Source organism: Sciurus carolinensis, chromosome 5 (genome assembly GCF_902686445.1).
Source record: "Sciurus carolinensis chromosome 5, mSciCar1.2, whole genome shotgun sequence".
Classification (NCBI taxonomy): domain Eukaryota; kingdom Metazoa; phylum Chordata; class Mammalia; order Rodentia; family Sciuridae; genus Sciurus; species Sciurus carolinensis.
In genome coordinates this window covers 139,856,018-139,881,066 of record NC_062217.1, presented here as the reverse complement: position 1 = coordinate 139,881,066, position 25,049 = coordinate 139,856,018, and the positions used below count along the sequence as shown (strand labels likewise).

At 36.5% G+C, this 25,049-nt stretch overlaps 1 protein-coding gene and 1 pseudogene across 3 annotated transcripts in view; one reads left to right on the top strand and one right to left on the bottom strand.

Annotated features, from left to right (window-relative positions):
* Tnks2 (tankyrase 2) overlaps positions 1-21,685 on the bottom strand; it is a 56,999-nt gene extending 35,314 nt beyond the window's left edge. The window contains exons 1-7 of one of the 3 annotated variants that reach the window (XM_047552387.1): positions 21,197-21,685; positions 11,069-11,293; positions 7,925-8,020; positions 6,610-6,646; positions 6,072-6,147; positions 5,416-5,510; positions 3,185-3,251 (exon numbers count right to left, since the gene is read on the bottom strand). In XM_047552387.1, coding sequence (XP_047408343.1) covers positions 3,185-3,251; positions 5,416-5,510; positions 6,072-6,147; positions 6,610-6,646; positions 7,925-8,020; positions 11,069-11,293; positions 21,197-21,395 — 795 coding nt within the window. In that variant the 5' untranslated portion in view covers positions 21,396-21,685. The remainder of the gene's footprint in view (positions 1-3,184; positions 3,252-5,415; positions 5,511-6,071; positions 6,148-6,609; positions 6,647-7,924; positions 8,021-11,068; positions 11,294-21,196) is intronic. The other 2 variants (XM_047552385.1, XM_047552386.1) reach the window with 2 other exon arrangements.
* On the top strand, positions 15,955-16,399 carry LOC124984590 (single-stranded DNA-binding protein, mitochondrial-like; annotated as a pseudogene).
* Positions 21,686-25,049: the final 3,364 nt, after the last annotated feature.

Here is a 25,049-nt window from a genome sequence, read left to right as displayed (position 1 = left end):
AGCTTAAAATTGTTATGTTCCCAAAGTTCACTTTTTAAGCCAATTAATTCAAAATGAAAATGTTTTTCCCAATGGAGAAACAGTTGCTGATTGTTAGACCTGTCCACAGGGCCCACTTAACTCTTCTTATTAAGAACAATTAAGAATGAAGCGTTAGATTTAACCTAATCTTCTCCAAGAACCAACCCCACCCCTTTCTGAAGTACAATTCACATACAGTGAAATACACAACTCCTAAGTATGTAGTTTAGTGAGTTTTGACAGACATATATATCCACACTACAATAATTTGAATCAAGATATAGGATACTTTCATTATGTCAAAATGCTTCCTCATGTGCTTTTTACAGGCAATTTTGCCCCATTCTGAATTGTAGCATATTAATGTGTTTTTGAATTTCATAAAAATGCAAGAATACAGTGTATATTTTTGTGTCTAACTTCTTTCACACATCATGTTTTTAAGAATCATTTATGTTGTTTCACTTAGGAACATTTCATTATACAGGCAGCTGTCAATATAGGGTATAACGTTTAACTTTATCAGAATTTGAAAACATTTTCTAAAGTGGCTATACTGTTTTACATTGCTAACAGCAATGTTCTGAATTTTAGTTGCTCCATTTCCTTGCTAACACTTCATTTGTCAAACTTAACAATTTTTTAGTCATTTCCAAGTGCTGGAGTTGGATGGACTATAGAAGTCATTTTAGTTAAACCTCTCATAAAACACAAAATCCTTTCCAGGGCATTCCTGACAGCAAACCAGCTACTTCTTTTTATATGTTCAGTGATGGGGAGCCAATTCTTGGCTAACATGGCTTTTTATAGGTACTACAGAGCTCCATTAGGAAGTTCACTTATAATTTAATATATGCACTTCAAAATTTGCTCCATTTGTCTTTTTAGGCATCAAAGAGATACTTTTTGCTGCAGTATTTGCAATATTCTTAGGTTTTTCTTTGCCAGTCTACACACTTCAAAGTTCCTTCACTCATCCTTCATATCAGATGGTTTCTAAACTCACCCCATGCCCTCAACTAAACACACTTTAGTCTAAGAAATTCATTTTAAAAAATATTGTGAGCCTGACATAAACACTATACTTGTACTACTGGTATAAAATTACAATAGCCTTTTAAGTAGTTACATCACAATTTATACTTATACCCAATCAGTGGGCAACAAAAAAGTTATAGTTTTTTTTTTTTTTCTATTTTGTACCAGGGATCAAACCCAGGGTACTTAACCACTGAGCCACATCCCTAGTCCTTTTTATTTTTTATTTTGAGACAGGGCCTAGCTAAGTTGCTGTGGCTGGCTTTGAACTTGCGATCTTCCTGTCTCAGCCTCCTGAGTCACTGGGATTACAGGTGTGTGCCACCACACCTGGCTAAGCTCTAGAATTTTTTAAAACAAACATCAAAGTATATTCTCCTTGCACACATTCTTCTTATATGCCCATTTTTATAAACCTGTCTCCTTAGTGATCCTATTAAATCTGATAAATTTCATTTTATTGGTTTCAACCCAAGCTTACTTATCCTTCCTAGTTTCATGTTAATCTGCAAATTTTATAAGTATCCCTTTCTAATTCCTTACCAAGTCAACAATGAAAATGTGGATCACAATGAAGGCAAAGACAGAGCTTTTGGCAGCCCATTAAAGGTGCTAACATTCCCATAAATCATTACTTTCTGCACAGTTAATTAAGAATTCACCCAATAAAAAATTCCCCTCATTATTCCCAGATCCACCTATTTGCTTCCTTAAATTTAGAGGCTTTTTAGAAGGAAAACGTTAAAAGAATTCCTTGCATTTTTGTGTCTACTAGTATCATAGTTCATAATTTGACTCAGAGATTATGTCTTGGTCTTGGAAAGTAATCACGGAATGTCTACTGTTAAGATGACAGCTTCTCCCAGCCAGACTGCTAGGGCTGCCAACTTGGTGTTGCTGGGGACCGCACATATAGTTCCAATTCCTATCTAATTCCTTTCTCCTGACTTTCCTGAACTTTACTATAGTATACTAAACTCATCTAACATTTGTCTAAGTATAACCACTAGTCAGTTTTCCACTCCACTCTACACTTCTTCCCAGTACTGAGCACTGAACTCAGGGCCTCGTGCCAGATTACAGGCTAGGTAAGTGCTCTACCACTGAACTACATGTCCAGTCCCAGTTTTTCCATCTTACTTTTTTATGTGCTAGGGATCAAACCTAGGGACTTGCACTTGCTATAAAAGTACTCTACCATTGAGCTACACCTCAAATACTTCCACTCTTTTCCAAAGTAATGTTCCAGATGTTCTACTAAATTCAAGACTCAGTTTGACAAGAAGCAAAAAGCATTAGTGCTACAAATGCATAATACTATAGCTACATTATAAAGAGGTTTGCTTATATTCTACACATTGTTTCTGTGGGAAAAATTTATTCCAGGGTGGTATATGCCCAAAAGGAAGCACAGAGGCATTAAAAACAAGTGCCCTCTTTTCCTTCCCATGACAGTTCCTGAGAGTAGGGAAAAGTATTTGAGGGATAGTAAATCCTTGGATTCATTCTCAAGGATAATACATATCTTTTACTCCCATTCAGTATGGGTCAAAGTAAGCTTCTTGCTAGTAAAGCTTACCAAGTGAGCCTGCTTCAACCTAAAGTACAAATAAGCAAATCTTGCAAATATAATTGGTTTAAATAATATGAGTCATTAAATCTTGCTTTCTTTAGTTACAAATTACAGAATCTGCTATTCACATGATGGTAATCCTATTTTATATTTAGAAGTATATGGTATCTCAAAAATAGGAAAGCAGTCAGATACTAACCTGTTAATCACTTGTATTTCATGATTATACATATGGCATCTCTCTCTTTCTTTTTTTGGTACCGGGGATTGAACTCAGAGGCATTCAACCACTGAGCCACATATTTTGTATTTTATTTAGAGACAGGGTCTCCCTGAGTTGCTGAACACCTCACTGTTGCTGAGGCTGGCTTTGAACTCATGGTCCTCCTGCCTCAGCCTCCTGAGCCATGGGGATTACAGGTGTGTGCCACTGTACATGGAATATGGCCTCTCTTCTATCAAGTATTTGGACACAGGAAAAAAACCAGATATACTATGTACTTTAGAAAATTTTATAGGAGAAAATAATCAGAAAGGTGTAAGAGAACTAACCTTGACCAGAAGTTCAGTTACTTCATAATGACCATAAGAACAGGCATTGTGTAACGGCACCAGATCACTACAATGAAAGGGGGGAGGGGAAGACTGCATTATTACATATTCCCTAGGTGTAGGAAAATTTACAAATTAAAATATATTCAAACAAACTATTTTAAATTTATACTTTGTTTTAAGTAGAGAATGGCTTATGTGAACTTCTAATAAAAATGTACAAAATTTGGTAACATCCATTTGAACCCTACGTCCTAAAAATTCTAACTCCCAATTCTTTTTCACATCTCTTTTTATTTTTTCTTCTTCTACTACTGCTACTACCTTTGTTTAGGTCTATTGTTGTTTCTCTCCTGAACTACTAAAATAGCCCCATTCCAATTTATCCTGTAAGCTATAGACAGATTTTTCTTTTTCCTGGTACTGGGAACCAAACCCAGGGATGTATCAGGAAGGCACATCACACCTCCCTCTACTCCCCAAATTTTAAGACAAGGTCTTGCTAAATTGCTAAGGTTGGCCTTGAACTTGCAATCCTCCTACCTTAGCTTCCCAAGTTACCAAAATTATAGGCATGAGTCACATGCCTGGCTGCAGTCACATTTTTCTTATGTGGCTAATCTTGTTTTAACATCTTAGTGTTTCCTCACTGCTTTTAAGAGATAGTAGTGACTTCTTAACAAGACCCCTTCTTGGCCTTTCCCTTTAGTAAAGATATGCTGAACTTAACAGTTCCCTCTGCCTTTATACATACAGGGTATAGGATACCCTCCCACCCTTTGGACTGGCTCACTTCCTGTATATCTTTTCCAGACTCAGCCCAAACACTGGCTCTTCTTTAAAATATTTTTTAAAATCCTACAAGGTGAACTGCTATACTCCTCAACAAACTGAAATTCAATTCCTTCATCATGGGAATGGAAGAACATGGTATGTGAGAAGGAATAATGCAACATTAAAATTGTATTTTTAAGCTTCTCATTCTCCTTGGGGATCACTAATTAACTGCCATAGCCACTATGATGATGATCTATGGTAAGTGATGGCCATCTGCAATTTAGTCTCTTTAGTTCTACACATCTCTCTTTAAAGGCTAATGGCTTTCCACCATAAGATTTTTGAATACATGGTTCTTTACTTGCCTGAACATCAATTTTATTCTCTACTACCTAGTACATACTTCCATTTGAATTAGCAGCATGTTCACATAAGACCAAAAGTTCTAAAAATGAACTTCATGTTTTGCCCCAAACAATTTTCACTCTTGTACTTCACTGGGTCTAACTCATTCAGCTTCAGGATATGAAACAGATTTCCTTTTATTCTACTCCCTCTCATCATGCCTAGACTTTGAAGTGATCTTATCCATTCTTACACTATAATATCTTTTGCATTTATTTTCATTTTTCTCTACCATCATTAGAGATCTTCATTATGTCCAAACCCCTATAATGCTCACTTTTCTAACTGCTCTTTTAGCTCCAGGCTCTTCCTTTTCCAATTAAACACCCCACCCCACCCCACCCCCATTGCTTCAGAATGCACCTCCTGAAACAACTCTACTAGGGGGGGGAAATTCCTCTTATTTCAGATCACAAATTGCACACAATGATAGAGTAAAGTTTGAATTCTTCAGGACAGGATACCAAGTTCTCTAAAATCTGGTTCTTACCTGTTTCTCCAATCCTAACTTTTATTTGTTCCCCATATGAATCATCTGGTTCAGTCAAGCTGGTCTATTCAATGTTTAGAGACTGAATCCAGGGTCATGTGCATGCCAGTTAAGTGCTCCATCACTGAGCAACCTCCAGGGTCATTGATTCTTAAATGTACTATATCATCTGGGTTAACACTTAAACTCACATCAATTCTCTTACAATGATGTTTCCCACTTTGCTTTCTTATTTGAGACCTGCCTTTAAAGTGAAGGTCAAGTACTACATCTTTCTGAAGGATTTCCCAAACACTTCATCCCTCATAGATAGCTCCTTCCTGGAAACTCCTGTAGTACTAGCTCTCTCTTTCACCTGGCACTTGGTACAGATCCCTTCATCAGTTATCTTTCATGCTCCATAAAGTACTCTGTATGAGGTTTTATAATTCTATGTCCTCAAATCAACCTGTATGTTGTGAAAACCTAACAAATATTAATGCTGCTTAGTAAAAAATATGTTTTATAAAGTTTCAAAGTGTACCGTAAACAAAGTCCTTATTTTTGTTCAAATGCTTACCCTTTATCTTTAGCATGAACATCAGCTCCATGTTGCAATAATAGTTGTACAATCTTTACTCTGTTGTATCCTGCTGCCAAATGCAGTGGAGTTGACTGAAATATTTACCAAATAAATTAATAAAATTCACATAATGGACGAATTAAAATGTGTAAAAAGGTAAAAACCCAAATATAAAACCAGAAAACCAAATTATAACTTCATTGTCTAATATCTGTTTAGTTTTTTTATAAGATACAACATACACTGAAGGCATAGTATAAAAGTTTACTACTGCATACAGGAAGAAGACAATTTAAAATGTTTATTATCAATAAATTTCTACTAAGTTTGTTTAAAAAAAAAAAAAAAAATTCCAGTGATGGGGACTGAATTCAACAGCAATCTACTACCGAGCTACACGCCCACCCTTTCAATTCTTATTCTGAGGCAGGGTCTTGCCAACTGGCTTAGGTTGGATTTTAACTTGTGATCTTCCTGTCTCAAAACTCCACAGTACCTAGGATTACAGGTGTGTGCCACTTTGCAAGGCAATTTACTAAGTTTAAGAATTAATCTGAATTACAATTTAAAAGAAAAAAATCAGTACTTTCTTCAAATATTTTATTTATCTATTACCAGGAGATGAACACAAACTTAGTTACAAGAGGAAGTACCTTTCTGCCATCACTTGCATGACAGTTGACATTTAATGGTGTAAGAAGAGACATCATTTTTTCTTCATTGCCACTCCTAGAACACAAATAAGTGTTACCTGTGTGTATGTGTGTTCTGTATGGTGCTAGGGATTGAACCCATGGCCTTGTACATGCTAAGCAAGCACTCTTAACACTGAACTACATCGCCAGTTCAGCAATTTATATTCTTTATTGAATCATATCTGGAGGCATGTACTGGGACCATTAAGACAAAATCATTCCCCACCCCCCAATTTTTTATTGTTTCATTATAGTTGTACATATTGATGGGATCTGTTGTCACATATTCATACATGCACACAATACAAAATATAAAGATATAACTTGACATTATCACTCCCCAATACTTCCCCCATCCCTCTTTACCTTCTACCTGTTGGTACCTTTCCTCTACTTATCTCCCTTTAAAATCATTCTCTTTTTAAAGTATACTTTTGTGAACAAATTTTTAACGATAAACTTTTCATGGTACATATTCAATAACCTTAGTACATACCTTGCACTTTCCAAAAGTTCATCTTTCTTATATTCACCTGTGAATTAGGGGGAAAAAAAATGAGAAGTTAAAAAAAAAGATCAATTACATTCTTATGCAAAAAGATGCCTATTATATTTAAAATAGATAAAATTGAAAACAAATTTCTAATAAATTTAAAGGGGTTAATTAACAGAATATTATGCAGTTTAAAAATATTTATGAGGACATGGAATACTTCTGCAATGAAAGTTAAAAAAAAATTTCATGCTACAAAATGAAGTATGACTATGCCTACATAAAATTAATATGCATAGAGAAACATAAGCCCAGAAGGAAATATTAACAAAGTTTTATCTGGGTTGGTAGATTATTGGTGAACTTCTCCTTTTCTTTTTTCCCCTAAAATGAGTATATTTTTTTTTAACTAAAGTGTATGTGAAAACATTCAAAACCAAAATAAGGAGTTGGGGGTGTAGCTCAGAGGTAGACTATAGGCTCAGCAGGTGTGAGGCCCTGGGTTCAACCCCCAACACCAAAAGGAAACAAACCAAAACAAACAATAATAACCCCCCCCCCCCAAATCTAATACACCAATATTAAAAAAACTCTACTGCATCTCTAATTGAACATAATCATTAAATCTTTATAAATTCAAAAGATTTTCAACACTTGATTAATTATAAACTATGCTGAAAACATTTATAAATGAATACAATTATAAAATCAATAAAATTTAACTATAAAGATTTGCTGAAACAACATCCAAACTGTTGCTTACAATGTGAACTGTGTACTGATTACTAAGGCAAGGCTTCTTTATGCCCCAAGGTTTTTTTAAAGATAGATTCCAAGGATGTTACTATGTTAGGGTAGAGTACAAAAATCAGTACTTTTCATGGTACTGAAATGGAGTGTGTGCAGATGATGATTACTACTTTTTTGAAAGGATTTTGTAAAAAATGATTAAAATACACTTTCCCCTCATCCCTGAAGTAATAGTTTATAAAGGGTCAGATATATCTGAAACATTTAGGGATACATAAAAAGTGCCCTGAATCACACACACTTATCTAGCATGCCTGCCCCAAAAAGGCAACAATGACAAATTTTCAAATGAATTTGAAAAGGAAAAAAAAAAAAAAAAAAAAAAAAAGCTTTATCTTTTTAGAGGAAATCAATTGTCAACTTTCTAGATGAGGAAAAGAATAGCAACTAACTGACAACTGTTAAAAATCCTTGTTGAGGTCATTAACTGCAGGAGGCAGATGGTCTACCTAGTAAGTTTGTTCTTTATATTCTTCCTAGAATAACCAAAGAAAGTACACAGACTTACCAGTCAGCACTGCTTTTGCAGACGGGTCTGCTAAATCCAATGCTGTCCTTCCATCTGTGTTTCGGATGGTTGGCTCAGCTCCATGTTGTAAGAGCACTGAAAAATAGTAACACTACTTTAAGAAATGGTAACTATGATTAACTTGATTTTATTTTTTAATATGTAACAGTGGTCCACTTTATGCTTTGAATACAGCCCTTGCTGCTCTGCCACTGCAATTTATTATTATTTTTAAATATTTCAGGTTGAAGATGAACACAGTATCTTTATTTTTTAATGTTGTGCTAAGAATTGAATCCAGTGCCTCACACGTGCTCTACCACTAAGCCACAACCCTAACCTGATTAACTTGATTTTAATAAATCATTTTCTTTTCTTTCTTGCTTTTTTATTTATTTATTTTTTTTTAGTAAATCATTTTCTTAAAGAGTTCTGATTGACGGCTGGGGCTGTGGCTCAGTGGTAGAGTGCTTGCCTAGTATGTGTGAGGCCCTGGGTTTGATCCTCAGCACCACATAAATTAATAATAATATAAACATAGTGTTTCTACGACAACAACAACAACAACAACAAATTAAAAAAATAAAGTAAAGAGTTCTGGTTCAGAAGTTTCAAAAGTAGTTTAAAGATCTTTCTTATTATAACTATAGATAGCCCATGAATAAGACGTACAGGATTAAAAAACCAAAAACACATGGGCAAATTTTTTTGTTCATGTCTAAAATATTTATTTCGTTTTTGTACATGGGTAAATTCTTTCAAAAAATTAAAAACCTAGAAAATCCCTTATGCTTTCAATCAATTCTGTAAGGCCAGCATCAATTTCCTATTCTTCAAGGAAAGTGAAAAATGAATCAACAGAAGGAGGCTGCTCAGATTTGTCTGGTTTTGACACCATAATACACTGTATTTCAATAGCAAGGTAAGCGAGTCTAAGAAAGGGAATAAGTAGGTATACATTGAAGCCAAGTAGGGTATAAAACACTACTTACAAGGAAAATTATTCTTTGGAAAAATCTTAACTGGGGAAATATATATACAGGAGCTGCTGGATGCAAAGTTAGTTTTTTGAGGTTAATTACATTGAATTTTAAGTTAAAATTAAATACTCTTTCTAGGGTTTACAAATACCATATCAAAACTGCTACTGTGGGCCGGGGTTGTAGCTCAGTGGTAGAGCATTTGCCTTGGATGCCTTGGAATGCGTGAGGTTCTGGTTTTGATCCTCAGTATCACGTAAATAAAAATGAAGGTATTGTGCCCTCTACAACTAACAACAACAACAACAACAACAACAACAACAAAATAAAACTGCTACTTATAATCTAAGGCACACCTGGGCATGGTGGTGCCCACCTATAATCTTAGTGATTTAGGAGGTGGAGGTAGGAGAATTGCAAGCTGCCTTTCAAAACAAAATGAAAAAAAAAAAAAAAGGGCTAGGGATGCAGCTCAGTGGTGGAGTACCCCTGGGTTTAATCCTCTGAACCATAAAGAAAAACAAAAACCTCAAAAGATATAATCCAAGGCACATAAGAAGAAAAGCCTTTAGTTATGTTCCATACTGTTATTTGTTATATGAAGATATTCCAATACATTCTATAAATAAAGAGTTATTAGAAAACAGATAATACAAAAACGAACAAAAGAGCTCAGCTTAGCTCCTATTCTTTGACAGGTTAATTTCCATTTCATTCTAGTCTTATTTGATAGTGCTATTCAATAGAAATAAAATGTGAGCTAATATGTAGGCCACAGATGTAATTTAAAATTTTCTAGTAGCTACATTAAAAAGAAATTTAAATTAATTTTAACCTACTACATCAAAATATTCAGTATTTATATTCATAGTATAAACAATATAAAACTACTAATGAAATATTTTACATATTTTCATTTTTTGGTACTAAGTTTTTGAAATAGTGTATATATTTCTCTTATAGAACACCTCAATTCATACTAGTCTCCATTACAAGTCCTTGGCTACTACATTGGAGAGTACAGGTCTATTACCACATTTGGAAAACTCCATGTTATTGTATTAAAATTGTTTATATGCCTGAGACTGAGGCATTAGGGATGGGTTATGTGGTGCAAAGAATAGACTGAGCAAAGGGCACAAACAATTTAATATAACACACAGGAAAGGAGAATTGGACAAAGGTAAGTAAGCAATTTATCTTGCATCTTAATAAATGACCTATTTCAAACTAATCTGATGACTCTGGTGGGGATTTGGGGGGAGGAAGGTCAGTTTAACTCCAGCACAGAGTCCCTGAACTTTTCCTGGTGCTCAGACCTGCCTTTCTATGTGTTCTAAGAATTTCAACTGTTTCTGTTAACCATCAGGAAAAAATGGAGATAAGGGGACAATGAATTCCAAATCCCTGACTAATAAAAACACTCAGCCTTCTCATGTATAATTTTTGTCAGGGATCCACCTGTCAGGTAAATCCTGTCTCACTTGTTAGGCTCAAATGTTCTAAATGACTGATTATTTTTCACCAAATGCATCTTTACTTAACTTGCCATTTCTAATCTCTTGGACTCCAAGCTGAGGTCATGCCCTCATTTCTTACCTGGGTTATTTTCTGGTTTCCTAACTAGTTTCCCTGAAGCCAGCATTCTACCCAGCCCCCTACCAAATTACTCTTCCTAAAATATACTAGTTTTATGAACCTGTTCACTTCAATTATTTTCAATATTGCACACTGCTTACATAACAACAGCAACCTCCTTAACTAGAATTCAAAGCTGTTTATAAAGAAGTCCCTACCTACCCTTCTCCCACTAAAAAGACTAGATTCCAGGAAACTGGGCCCTGAGACTTGACTCAAGTCAAGTCACCACCCTAATCATTATCCTTTAACACGCACTTCACTTCCACCATATCTTTACCTGGTTGTGTAGTTTATCTCCCAAAAGAATGCATGTTTCCAGAGAATAGGAACTTTGTACCCTATTCTGCAAAGAAATTTAAGCTAAGTACCAGACACAAAAAGACAATTCAGTAAATAGTGTTTAGATTAAATCATTCTTAAATATTTATATTCAGTCTGGCAAAATTTGATATTAACAAATGAATTTAATATAAACTCAAATAGTTAGAATTTCTGGAAAATTCAGAAAAGTAAATAGTCTTACCAATGCAAACATCGATCTTTCCTTTAATTGCAGCTTCATGGAGAGGGGTATAATTCCAATTATCTCGAGCATTTGGATCAGCACCATGTTGCAAAAGGAGATTGACTACTTCAGCATGACCAAAAGAACATGCATTATGAAGAGGAATAAGCCCACCATCATCACGTGCTTGAACATTTGCACCATTCTGAAGCAAATACTCAACTACATCTTTCCGCCCAAAGCCTAGAAGAAAACAAATAGTTCACATTTAAGTTTGCCAAGGAAAATAAAGTACACTCAGTATGTCTAAATCATGCTAAAAATGTTTCAGAATGGAAAATAACAGATTAAATAATCCAAGAATTAATTGTTGAAAAGGTGATCTAAAATATGGCAGTAACACTTCTTAATGATAAATCCAAAGGGTAGCACTGCTAAGCAGACTGTGGTACAGCAGCAGTGCTTTAATTCCTGCTACTATCATCTTCAGGGAAAGATTACAAAATAACTGACCAGAAGCTCAAAAGCTTTACAAGAGGATTCTAATTGTAAATAAACAGTTCTGCATATTTAGTGTGCACATATTTTCGTGTTTCAAGTGTATAACTTAAGTATATAAATTACTACCTTATGAAATAGTGACAAAACTAACTTGCTAGAATTTCTTTCCCACATCTGTCTCATAAAATGTTTCTGCTAAAGTGGGGGACTATGTCATAGCAACAAGATAAGATGAGCTTATAGCTTATGTTTGTCTTTATAGTAAGAAAGGGGTAACACTAAAGTATCAAATCAAATGCTTTCAAAAGAGTCCCTACTTTGCCACTTGTACAACATAAGCAACTTCTTCCCAGACAGGAGTCCTCCTTTAGGTACTCAATGTTCTACAGTTCTGCTCAAGAGCCCCCCTCAACCAAATAAAACAAAAAGTGCTAATCAATTTTCTTACCACTTTCACATATTAATACTTAATGCCTTTTTACAGTTAATTATGAAATGAAAAGGACCCCAGCAGAAGTTAAGGCAGATGGAGAGGTTTATGTGTGTGCTGAGGGAAAGGAAAAAAAGAATATTCCTAAAATCACCAACCCTGAATGTAGTCCTAAAATGCCAGCATAGCAATGGATGAAAAAGCAATAGTACAGACTTCTTGGGTTGACAGCACACTGGTTGTTAACTGACTGAGGAGTTAAAGACAGTTAAATAGATTAACTTTGTTTTAATCTTGTTAGGTCTGAGCTTAGAGACATATTTTGGTCATGACCATAAGGACGGTATTTGAAGTCATGATAAATATTAATAAAGTTGACTAGAGAACACTATCTCTAACTAAGTCATTCTTAACAGGTAAACATGTTCACTGTTGTAACATGTTCTCATTTTATAAAAAGTATTGTCCCTAAGGTCACTTTACCATTTCTCTGCTATTCCACATAACCCAATCTATATGACTCTCCATTCTCTATTCTCCCAAACTCAATTGGCTCTGCTTCTTCCTTACAACTTCTTCCAATAAGGTCACTTATAATCTCCACATTGCCAAATCCAAAGGACATATTTGTCTTATCTGACTAGACATATTTGCTGAGATGGTGACACTTGATTAAAGGCTTGAAAGAGATGAGGGAGTTACCTTACTGGCCAACAGTAATGTAGCCAGAGTGGCTGGAGCAGAGTAAGAGTTAGCGTAGAAGGACATGAGGTTAAAAGTGATGAGGACCAGATAAAGACAAAAAATTAAGAGGCTTGAGGCTCACTGTAAGAACTTTTTTTGTTTTCACTGAGGAAAATGGAGAGTCACCACAGGGTTCTGAGCTGATTAAGTACCTGACATAATTTACATTACTGACTGCTCTTAGAATAGACTACAGAAGGTTATAGGCAGAAGTAGGTGAGAGCTTATGGTGGCATGGAACATAATCTTACGGTACTTGTCAGAATAGTGGTAAGTTTAAGAGTCTGGATACTCTGGAGATAGAGCCAGCAGTTTTCTAATGGATTGAACAGGGGGTGAGAATGAGAGAGAACAAGAGCCACTGAGTGTGAGCGAGGAGTCTTGGATGACCTCAAAGTTTCTGGTCTTAGTGATGGAACAGTATGGTTGCCATCAATCGAGCAGGGGGAAAGCTGCAGATGACATAGGTTTGTAGCAAAGGATGAGGAGGTCAAGCTTTGGACATGTCGTATCTCCCTGTGGACTGCTTCTTTCTCTACTTGATTCCTAAATGCTGGAATTCCTCAAGACTATTATCTTTTTAGATGATCTTATCCACTCCTATGACTTTAAAAACTACCTGACTATACAACCTTCAAATGTAAATCTCCAGTCTAGACTTTCTTCCTAAGTTTCAGAATGTTTACTTCATATACCTTCATCTTGATAATTCAAAGGTATATAAAACTCCACATGTTCCCAGCTTTTCTCCATTTCCACAGACACTGATTCCAACCATAATCACCTCCATCCTGAACTATTCCAACAGTGTCCTAAAAAGGTCTCCTCTCATTTCTACTTCTGTCCCTAGTGATCTTTCAAAAACAAATATATCTTTGTTTAAAATAATTCATTAGTTTCAAATGGTTGCTCTTAGAATAAAATTCAAATCCTTTATTGCAGCCTACAAGATTCCCTGCATGAACAAGTTTTTATCACCTTCTCTAACTTAAATTTATACCACTCTTCTCCTTCCCAACTATGATCCAGCTCTCTTTTGGTTTATCAAGTGTGCCAGGGACTTGGTAAAAGCCGTTTCTTCTGCCTGGAATGCTCTCCCTTGGATATATCATGCCTCACTTCTACTTATTATCTAGTCTTTTAAATGTCACTACCTTCACAGGGTCATCTCTGACCATCCATCCTATCTAAAGCATTCCATTCTGACCGCCCACATTATTTTCTATATTAACATTCTTTATTAATGTTTCTCCATCTCCTTCACTAGACTGCAAGTTCCATAAAAGCAGAGATTTTGGTCTCTGCTGTTTATAGTAATATCAATTCTACAGCAGTATTAAAATTTGTAACTATTGCTTACTTATCTCTTATATTCTTAGTTCCACAAAGAGTAAGAGTCTTGTATCTCTTAGATCATCATTGCTTCCCTGGTATGTAGTACATAACATTTGTTGATATTTGCTATATTAATAAATCAGGCTATGAGAACAGAGAGTAAAGTAAAAGAACAGCACTGTAGAAGTCATCAGTTATCATCAGCGCTGATTTCAGTCTTCCTTTATCACTACCTGGGCATTATTGATTGTACTGTCTTCTTCAATTAGGTCACCCAATTACCAATTAGTTGTTGCTAGTAGTCAGTAATTATGCTAACATGGTTCCTTAATGATTAAGATGTTTAAACCAGTCTGGATACTGAGAGAGAACAGTGATTCCGAAGTCTCATCATAAGGCCAATATGTTGAATGGAGATAATTTACTACATTAATACAGTAGATGATGATTTTGAATAATTAAAGACACATTTTGGCACTAAAGGAAATTACTTGGAGGGAGCCAGAAGGCAGCTCTTACAACTAAAAAAATCTCCCACTGTTGGGATATTGGTGAAACCTTAAGAGTTAAGATGCTTCCCATACTCTCAGGTAATCCCTTGATGAAATCTTTATTCTTATGGTCTCAAGAACAGTTTAAAGCACTTCTGTTAAGTACCCACTGATGGTCGGGAGTGTGTGTGTGTGTGGGGGGGGGGGGGCAGAGAAGATAGTTTTACAGGATATATTTTGATCATGTTCTCGCTGGTCAGGTAGAATGTGAACAGTCGTATCCTAAGAGTCAATGCCAATTTCAATATTCTAAGACTCTCCTTACAAAGGAATCAGAAATATAATGTTGGTAACTGTGAATGCTCAGGACACATTATACTTTGTTTTATAATTACGGAACGACACTCATGGTCAAACACTGCTTTGTGTAAAAATCTTAAGGAAATCATACATCAAGTATGAATCTACAATAAAGTTCCAACAGAGAAGTGAAAGTCTATTTATAAAGTTTATTTGATCAATAACTGTGTCACTTAATGGCAGATATTGTGTTTATTTCAGTTTACTCAGTGACAAGGCCAATGTCCACCAAACAATGGGGCTTGATATATATTTGTTTAATCTATGCCTCATATTTTGTTGGAATAGCAAACCAAGAACCCAAGAATAGAGTTGATGACTTCTGACCAATAACTAAAGCAATTTATTCACCTCCTAACCTGTCAAATTTTCTTTACTACCCAGATGCCATTAACTTCAGCAATTCCAGGAACTGTCTTGCCAATCATGACTACTGTTAACAGTATCATATTTTGTGGCAATACTGGAAATAAGCTTTCATCTAACTAGCTTCCAAAAAGCACAGAGGTAGTAGAAGTCACTACATAGACACCAACCTAGCCTCTGAAGAGGTTTCACTTAATGCCACTTCCCCATCCCTGTTTTATAGTACAAAGGTGGGATTGGCCACTGATGATACAAATGGTCCAATATAAGATGATGATGTCTTGCCAATCTAAAGGTAGGCCAGCATCACATAATTTATCAAAAGATATTTCTCACATGTATCTCTATAGAATAAGGAATATAAGGGAGAGGGCTTTGCCTATCTCAACTTGGGACAGACAGTATCTGGCAAGATAAGAAACTTGGAAAAGGATTAAGTCATGGCACTAGAAAGATGAAATTCTGACAATCTGAACTGGGGAACACTGAAGAGTACTTCAAACTAGTTACTGAAGTCAACTGTCTACTCTATATCCAGGGAGAATTAAGGAAAATGGCTAAGTTCAAGATCTTGATAAGACACTGGGAGATTTAGCATGTCAAGAATTCTATATTTTTGGGGCTACAGCATCAGGAAAAACTAGAAGTTTAGATTATAAGAAAAGAAAATAGAAGCCATGTTTCAAAGACCTGTATTACAGGTACTTCATCATTTTGTAAGACATGAGTCTGAAATAGCCAGCAATTTGGTTCTTGAAAGATCTCTTAATCGTGCGCAGTTACTTGGGTCAGTGGGTCAGGACCAGTTCCTGAGACAGAAGGAAGGAAAAAATTCAGTAACAATATTTTCTCTAACAACAAATGAGATATGGCGATCAGGGGAGTGAAGAATACCAAATGGGTGACATCAGTCAAAGGACAACATGGCATAGGATATCAGTGTTCCAGCCAGGCCTTAGAGATGTAGCATATCAGTATGTGAAAAAGGGATCTCAAATTTATGTGGAAGGAAAAGTAGACTATGGTGAATACATGGATAAAAATAATGTGGGGAAACAAGCAACAACAATCATAGCTGATAACATTATATTTCTGAGTGACCAGACAAAAGAAAAGGCTTAAAATGGACGATTCTTCTTTGGCTATTGTTTGGTACAGTCCCATTTCCGAATCATGTGTAGTCTCTATAGTTTCTAAGGACAAGAATTAAAATGCCCTTTTATATAAATGAGTGATAACATTTTTCCTGTCACTGCCTTTCCCCTTTTTGTGGCATAAACATCAGTAGATCCTGTCAAAAAAAAAGAGAATTCTGTATTTTTTAAAAAAATATACACCAAATGGCATTTATTGCTTAATAAGAGATATCACAAATTTGAAAATCCATTAGGACACACAGTGATAAATGTTTATATGTCAACATCAAACATCATGGTGAGGACTAAAACTGGTATTTTCAGGGAAGTTCATTCCCAGGCATCAAATCTCACTATATAATATGGCAGTTACTTATAAAATTGATTGATTTTGTAAATCCTTTGAAACCAATACTCTATTGTGCTTTAAGGCTAAAATAATTTATTTTATCTCAATTGCTTTGTGATAAAAAGACCTATTTTACAGTACTAAAAAAATTATCCTCTCAAAGTTCATAATTAATGTTCATGAGATCACCTAGCAATGAATTAATGAAAATATTGTTTTAAAAACCACTGAACATAGAAAAGTCTGTGCATTTTGTCAGCCAATATGATTTAACAGTGGTTTAGATAGATGATTGTGCTGTCATAAGAATGAAATAAGATGACATGCAGCATTTGTACTCTGTCTAGTAAGTAGGCCTGCTCAATATGTGCAATTATTGACATTCCCGAAAATTTCATTGTTTTAACAAATCATTTTCAATTAAAATTTTTTTTGACTACCACATATTTGTAGATATAATGTGTTTTTGGGGGTACTGTTTAGATATATATGACAGTAGAGTGTATTCTGAGAAATACACACTTGGAGTATAATTTATTTTAATTAGGATCCCATTCTTGCAGTTGTATAAGATGTGGAATTTCACTGGTCACATATAAGGATTCTGAATTGAACCCAGGAGTGCATAACTATCAAGCCACATCCCCAGCACTTTTTTATATTTTATTAGAACAGGGTTTCACTGAGTTGTTTGGGGACTTGCTAAATTGCTGAGGCTGGGTTTGAACTCGAAATCCTCCTGCCTCAGCCTCTCAAGTTGGTGGGATTACAGGTGTTCACCACTGTGCCTGGCTAGGATTCTGAATTCTTGAACAGACTCTACTTGATATTGGGGTTTTCTGTTCATATAAGATTTAATTATTTCTCACATGAAAAACCCCAATCCTGAAAATAATAATCTATAATTATAGTCACAGGTAGAGTAGATACACTACGTGCATAAATATGATGGTGGCCCATAATTAAAGGGGGAAACGGTACTCAAGGATTTTTAGAGGTCTTTGATAGGCTCATTTTGGGGAAGGATATAAATAGCGACCCTAAAAACTTCATTTGTCTTTAGCAGCTGACCTGTCAAAATCTTGAAGGAATTGTTCTACTTTTTTGGTACAAGTCTGATAATGAATGACCGTTAAGACAAACTGCCAACTTAATGCAGAAATACCATCTATAACATCTCTGAAAGATGCCAATCCAGTTGCTGCTTGGATAAATACTTCCAGCCAGTTCCACAACGGAGATTCTTTGTCTGAATCCTTGTAACCTTTGTCCTACTGGCCTTAGTTTTGATTGCTGAAGGCACACTAATCATATACACTCATACATGACTCTTCCACATACGTGAAGACAATAAATGGTCTGGTTTTTCATTTCTCGAATAAGTAACCCCGGTTTTCCTATCTGTTGTTTGCATATGTTCCAGAAGCTCTAATTCTACTTTCCTTCTCTGGGGGGTGGGGGGGGAAAATTCCCTATTGTATTCAATCTACACAACTGCATATATTAATTGAATTCCCGTCTAAATGGATATGGAACAATAACATTACTACAAATCAAAACAAGTATTAACCAGCTGGGACTTCGTGATGCGAGTTTATTTTCAACTTGTAATTCTCCCAATCACACATATCATCTCTGTGCCATATATATACCCAACTTTTGTGAACCTAATAAACACATTCAGAAGTACTGAATGTTACTTCTGTGTATGCTCCAAAGAATAGTTAAGATTCTTAAGCCATGGAGTTCTACCCACTTACCCTGAGTTCTAAGATTCTAAGGAAGGCCATATTTCTTTTATTATAATGGGCACCAAGGTGTTTTTTTTTTTTCCCAAAGGTGGTGTCATTTCCTATTTTTCAGAAATAAGTTAGAGAAGCAGTTTTTCTTTCTTAAGTTTGTTTTCTTGGGGCTTACAATGTCAAGAATTTCAGATATTCTTCCTTTTAGTAGAATTAAAGCTAAAGCCACCCTACCACCAACTTGCCTCTACAAGTTCTACGATGTGTCACCAAAAAATCATTCATATCCTGTGTGTAGTTGGGGGGCAGGCAGATGGTGGATGAAAAGGGATGTATTTTCAGAGTAACTTTGATCCTAAGAAATGACTTCTTAAATCATATGTAATCTAATTCATTAGTAAAAAATAAAAAAAAAAAAACACATATTAGAAGAAAAATTTCTGTTTGTGTTAATTACCTTTTTCATTAACAGAATTTAACTCCCTTAGGGCTGGAACTGATTAATTGTTTTTTGAATGAAAAGACAAAACAATTTTTTCTAAACTGTTCTGCATTTTCTGTAGTCTGCATACATCTCATTCCTTCTTCCTTGAGAAGCAAACCAAAGACAAAACATGCCCCCCTCCCCCAATAAAATCTCCAAACTTTAACTGGCTAAAAAGATTTTTTTAAAAGAATGAACTCCCCTCCCCATGCTCTTTTACCATATGCAGAGACAAGTAACTACTTGGTTAGGCAGTTACACAGTACCACCACCTGTGTTGAGCAATGACAGAATGCTTCCATATACATTAACATGACTGATAAATATCGTCTTACAAAACAGTTTATGAAATGTATTCTCCAATATTAAAGAGAAAATGCAGCTGGGTGTACTTACTTAAGAAAATAAGTGCCTCTCCTTAATATAATTAATATTTTAGATTGTTTACAAAGCTATCTTTAAAATACATTTCTAATCTGCCAGGGTTTAAATGTAGGACTTTAAAGCTATAGCTAAAATGTTATATCTTATATCCTTAATCTTATAACCTAAACCTGAGAATTTGAGTAGATTATGAGCAGTGGATCAGTTCCTAAAATATTAAGTTTTCCATTTCAACCTGAACATGAAATCTATGTAAAAAATACTTTGAAATGTTGGAACAGAACTGAAAGTGGGAAGGTGGAAGAGGAACAAGGTCAGTGAGAAGATAATACCATAACATTACACCTCTAAATATTACTATTTTCAGTTTATGAACTCATTAATACACTAAATTCTTGAAAGGTAGCAACTAAGATCTTCCTTGGTTATTTTTATCTCACAGATCAAGTGAACATAATCTAAGTAATACTACCCTTTGGATTATGTATCAGTTGGTTGTGACAGTTTGCCAAATCAGTTGGTTAAATGTTGACTACATGGTCAAACAGGACAATTCAAATTAACCGAAAAAAGGACCACCCAAATCTAAAGCAAAATGGCGAAAGAGGTGAGATAAGACTTCAGTATTCTCACTTTTCTTTCCACTGCCCACAAGCTTTTTTTAGTTCTCCCAAAGCTTTTTTCTCTTAAAAAAGTTCCGCAGTGAGAAACAGAACAAAGGTGCAATTGATCAAGAAAGCATGTTTCCTGGTAGTATTTACATTTTAAAATGGGAACAGGTTAAAGCAAACAAATCTCCAATTGGTAGAAACTGTACAAGCAATGTCTGTGAACAAGGAAATCTTTCTCAAGCGCTTCATTCCTACCTCCAAAGAACAAGGATACTTTAAAATGTATCCCCCAGCTTTGGGGGAAAAAAAAAGTTTTAAAACAATGATATACACCAAGTAAAATACCAGGATTATCGAAGGATGAGGATTTACTTCCATTGTCAATCACTTGAAGTTAGAAATAGTCACAACCTTTCCTGAAAGTGAAAAGCATACAGGTTTTATGGAATTAAGGTGAGAGTCCCATTTCTGGCTCTTTTAAATACTTCAACGCAATTTAATATTCTAACGTTGTAAAGTGAATCTAAAAAAAAAGTAAGTCAAATGATCCCAATCTCAGAATGAGGCAAAGTTAGCCCCAAGCTAAAGAAACTGCACCATCTTTTCGCTGTGTTGCAGCGACTACCCGCACCTAATTTAAGTCTGATTTCAGTTTTTCCGACTTGATTTTTCCAGTTCTAGTCTCTGCAGAAACTTGCTGGGTACTCGGATAAACCGATTAACGCTAATGTGTCAAACAGAATTAACCAACTTCTAAATTACAACCTAGTATTTTACAAAGGCCTCTAGACTTAATTCAAAGGATTGATAAGAGTTATAGTGGAGCTTGGAAAAACTATAAATTTTTGAAAGTATTTGTCTTTCAAATCAGAAGGTTCATCTATTATGTTCCCCATTCTTTCCTGTGTGTTAAGGGCCTCTCAGGGTAGCAAGACCGGAAGTTGATACAGGTATTGTTGATACTGTAAAAGAAAATAAAGTCCGAACCCCCCATACAAAAAACCACACACACCAAAAACCCATTTCCAGAGAGTACAGCACGCTCCCCGCCCATAATCTCCTTAATCCCCACTTAGATGGAAGTGAGATCGCCAGGACCAGAGTCCTGCGCGAAAGGTCGGGGGCAGAGGAGCACTGCGTGGTTTTGGGCCTGCAAGTCCGGGGTGCGCAGGTGGGCTCGGGAGCAAGGGGAGGCGGCGCTGGCCTGGGTTACCTGCGGCGAAGTGGAGCGGGGTGGACTTCCTGCCCGCCGTGTCACGGCTGTTCACCTTCTCGGGCGTCACCAGCCTCTTGACTCGCTCCACGTCCCCATTGCGGCACGCTTCGAAAAGCTCGCGAGCGGCCGGCTCCACGGCCTCGGCTACCGCGCTCGCGCAGGCCGCACCCCCGCCGGCGCAGCGGCGGCCCGACATGATCCTGGCCACCGCCGCCAGCAGCAGCGCTAGCAACGGCAGCAGGAGCCCCGGACCCGCGAGCAGGAGGGCGAGGCCCCCTGGAGGAGACGCGCTCAGGGCCCGGGCCGCTGGGCTCCCTACTGTCACCGGACTCGGCGCAGTACCATGGCCGCGCCGCCGCGCGCCCCTCGCTCCGGTCGGTGTTCCTCGGCTGCCCCGCGGCAGCGGCAGCAGCGAGAACCAGCCGTCCGGGTCCTGAAGCGACGCGGCGGCGGAAGCTGGCAAAGCCCCTCCTGCCAGCTCGCTGGAGCCCTGGGAGCTCACGTGATGTCGTTCCGCGCGTGCGCATTTGCCGGACGCCGTCCCGGCAGCTCGGGGCGAGTGGGGCTGCGCGGAGGGGTTTGTGGGAAATGTGAGGCGAAAGTCTTAGGTGGCGGCAGGAGAAGGGGTTTCGTCCCACCGCCATCTTTACAGCGGGTTTGGCCGCGGCTGAGCGACTCTGCTTATTGTCTTTAAAAAAAAAAAAAGCGCAAAGATCTCCCAAGATGAAATTTTCTTCCTGTTAATACACTGAAAAAGAGCCCTTGAAAGTCCCCTGATCTTGCATATTCTTTTGGAAGTGTCAGTGTGGAAATTTTCTGTATTTTAAGCTTCCACAATCCTTTTCTCCTGCAGGATTTCTTTTCTGTTTTCTTTACCGTGTTTCACTCCTTAAGCCCCCGCCACTGCTTTGTTTCTTGTAAGCCACTTTTCAGAAGTGAGTGAAATTTGGAAGAACTGCCCCAAGATAAAGAAGATCAAAGTGATGAAAGTTATTCCAATTCTAAAGTAGCTCTGTTGAATTACTTTTTCATAGTAAGTTATTTGCACAGTATTGACTGAAGACCTCCCTGTACATGAGTGTTTACGGTATACAGCAGTAGTGCCAATATACTGGGCATGCACATCTCCAGAAAACGTTTGTGAAGCGTGATTATTATTATTATTATTTTTTTTTCTGTGTCCAAGGAATACAAGGAAAGCACCTAATTTATTTTCGTGCTGAATGGAGAGACATAGTTGTATAAGATTATTCCTCTCTCCCCTTACCTCAAGAAACTGAAAAGAAGATGTTGATTTTGCTCACATAACTATTCATGTTGACCTTTGGCATGCTGACAAGCATTTCTCCCCTATCGTATTAACCTGTTTTTCAGGAAATCCAGTTTTTGTTTGGGAGTGTTGACTCACTGCTGTGCTAGAAGAGAATGTCCACTTTTTACAAAAGCACTTTTATAAATATGAGCGTTGTTATAAATATGTAAGTTATGTAATCATATGTGCTTTAAAATGCTTAGTATAAATTAAAATTTTGGTGCATATGAATGCACCTAAGTACTAGAACACTATGAATATGATTGTTTCTTGTTTTTCTTCCACATTTTACCCGCTTACCAAATATATTGCCAACTTTTTATATTGTTTCTTATTTAGTGATTTCCACTTATGCATTTGTTTCTGATGTATGTGTTCCTAATAACACATTGTTTATAGTTTTACTTGTTTTTTTTTTTTTTTTTTCTTTTTTTGAGACAGGGTCATACTAATTTGCCCAGCTGGTCTCCATCTTGTGGTACTTCTGCCTAAGCCTCCTGAGTAGTTGGGATTATAGGCTGAGCGACTGTGCTTGGTTAGCTTTACTTGTTTTTGAGCTTTATACAATTATCAGTCTTTGTAATTTCTTTTCACTTAAAGGTTTTTGAGACTTATGCATCCTTTTCATTGCTTTATAGAGTTGCTTTAAGTTAACATACCACAATTTTACAATTTTGGACCTTTGGTTTGTTCCCAATTTTTTGTTGTTATGAACATTCTTATCTACTCTTCTAGTGTACCTGTGGAAGAATTTAGTATGGCCACTACTCAGAATATAAGAAATACCTTTGTTGTCTTCAACCAGGGAAACACTTACCTATATTCAATGAAAGTTTCTTAAAATACTGAAACACTAATTTCCTGTTCTATGTGTTAAAAAGTGCTAATTGGGACTCAAAAAATACATCACAGAACTCACTAGTAAGTGGTGACCTAAGTTTTGAAAAACACTGCAATAATGGATTACAGGAAACCTACATGTTCACTTTACAAGATAACACCCATTGTTTTTCAAAGAGATTGTTAATGTCTATCCCCCTGCAGTGTATAGGAGTTTCCATTTTTTATCATCAACCCTTGGAATTGGCAGACTATTTTTCCATCTTGGTAAATGTAAATGGTACCTCAGAGAGGTATTAGTTGACATTTTTAAAAATAGCAAATGATCATTAGAGAAATACAAATCAAAACCACAAGAGAGATAACCTCATACCATTAGGATGTCTACTATTAAAAAAAATCCAAAACCAAAAATACAAGAAAGAACAAGTGTTGATGAGAATATGAAATTAGAATCCTTTGGTACTGTTTGTGAAATCATAAAATTGTGCATCTATTATAGAAAATAGTATAGTATTTCCTCAAAAAGATTAAACATCTGATCTATTTCTTAGTATATATATGTAAAAGAATTGAAGGCAGAATCTCGAGGAGATATTTGCACACTCATGTTCCTAAATGCATTGCAGTAGCCGAGAGATACAAACAGATGTCCGTGAATAGATAAGCAAAGTGTGATACATACACACACACACACACACATGCACACACACATACATAAATATTATTGAGCTTTCAAAATGAAGGAAATTTTGTCATATGCTATAACATGAGTGAATCTTATTTTTGGTTGGGGGGTTACCAGAGATCGAACCCAGGGGTGCTTAAACTGCTGAGCCACATCCCCACCCCTTTTTATTTTCATTTTGAGACAGGGTGCCACTAAATTGCTTAGGGCCCCACTAAAATGCTGAGGCTGGCCTTGAACTTGGAATTCTCTAGCCTCAACCTCCCAAGTTGATGGGATTATGGGTATGTGCCACTGCACCTGGCAACGTGAGTGAATCTTATAGGATACAATGCTAAGTGAAATAAAACAGTCACAGACAATTCCACTTGTATGAAATGTTTTAGTTTGTTGAGGGTTGCCATGAGAAAATGCCAAAAAATGGATGGTTTAAACAATAGGCATTTATTTTCTCACAGTATAGAGGTAAGAAGTTCAAGATCAGGTAGTTGGTAGGTTTAGTTTTTCCTGAGGCCTGTCTCTTTGTTACATGTCCTTTCTCTGTATGCACAACTCTGATGTCTGTTTTGTGTCCACAATTCCTCACCTCATAAGGATACCAGTCAGATTGGATTAAAACCCACAACAAATGACCCCATTAATTTAATTAGTTCTTTAAAGGCTCTTTCTCTAAATATATTCACATTCTGAGCTACCAGAGATTGAACCCAGGGGTGCTTAACCGCTGAACTACATCCCCATCCCTTTTTATTTTTATTTTCAACAAGAGTGGAGGGCTGGGGACACAATTCAACTCATAATGTAGGGTATCTATAGTAGTAAAATTCACAGGAACAGAGAGTAGAATAGTGGTTATTAGAGGCTGGGGAGAAAGGGAAATGGAAGATTGTTGTTTAATACTTACAGAGTTTTGGTTTTATAAGATGAAAAATTTCTGGGAAAATACTGTATACCTAAGATTATTGCACCATATACTTAAAAATGGTTAAAATGAGCCTGGCATGGTGGCA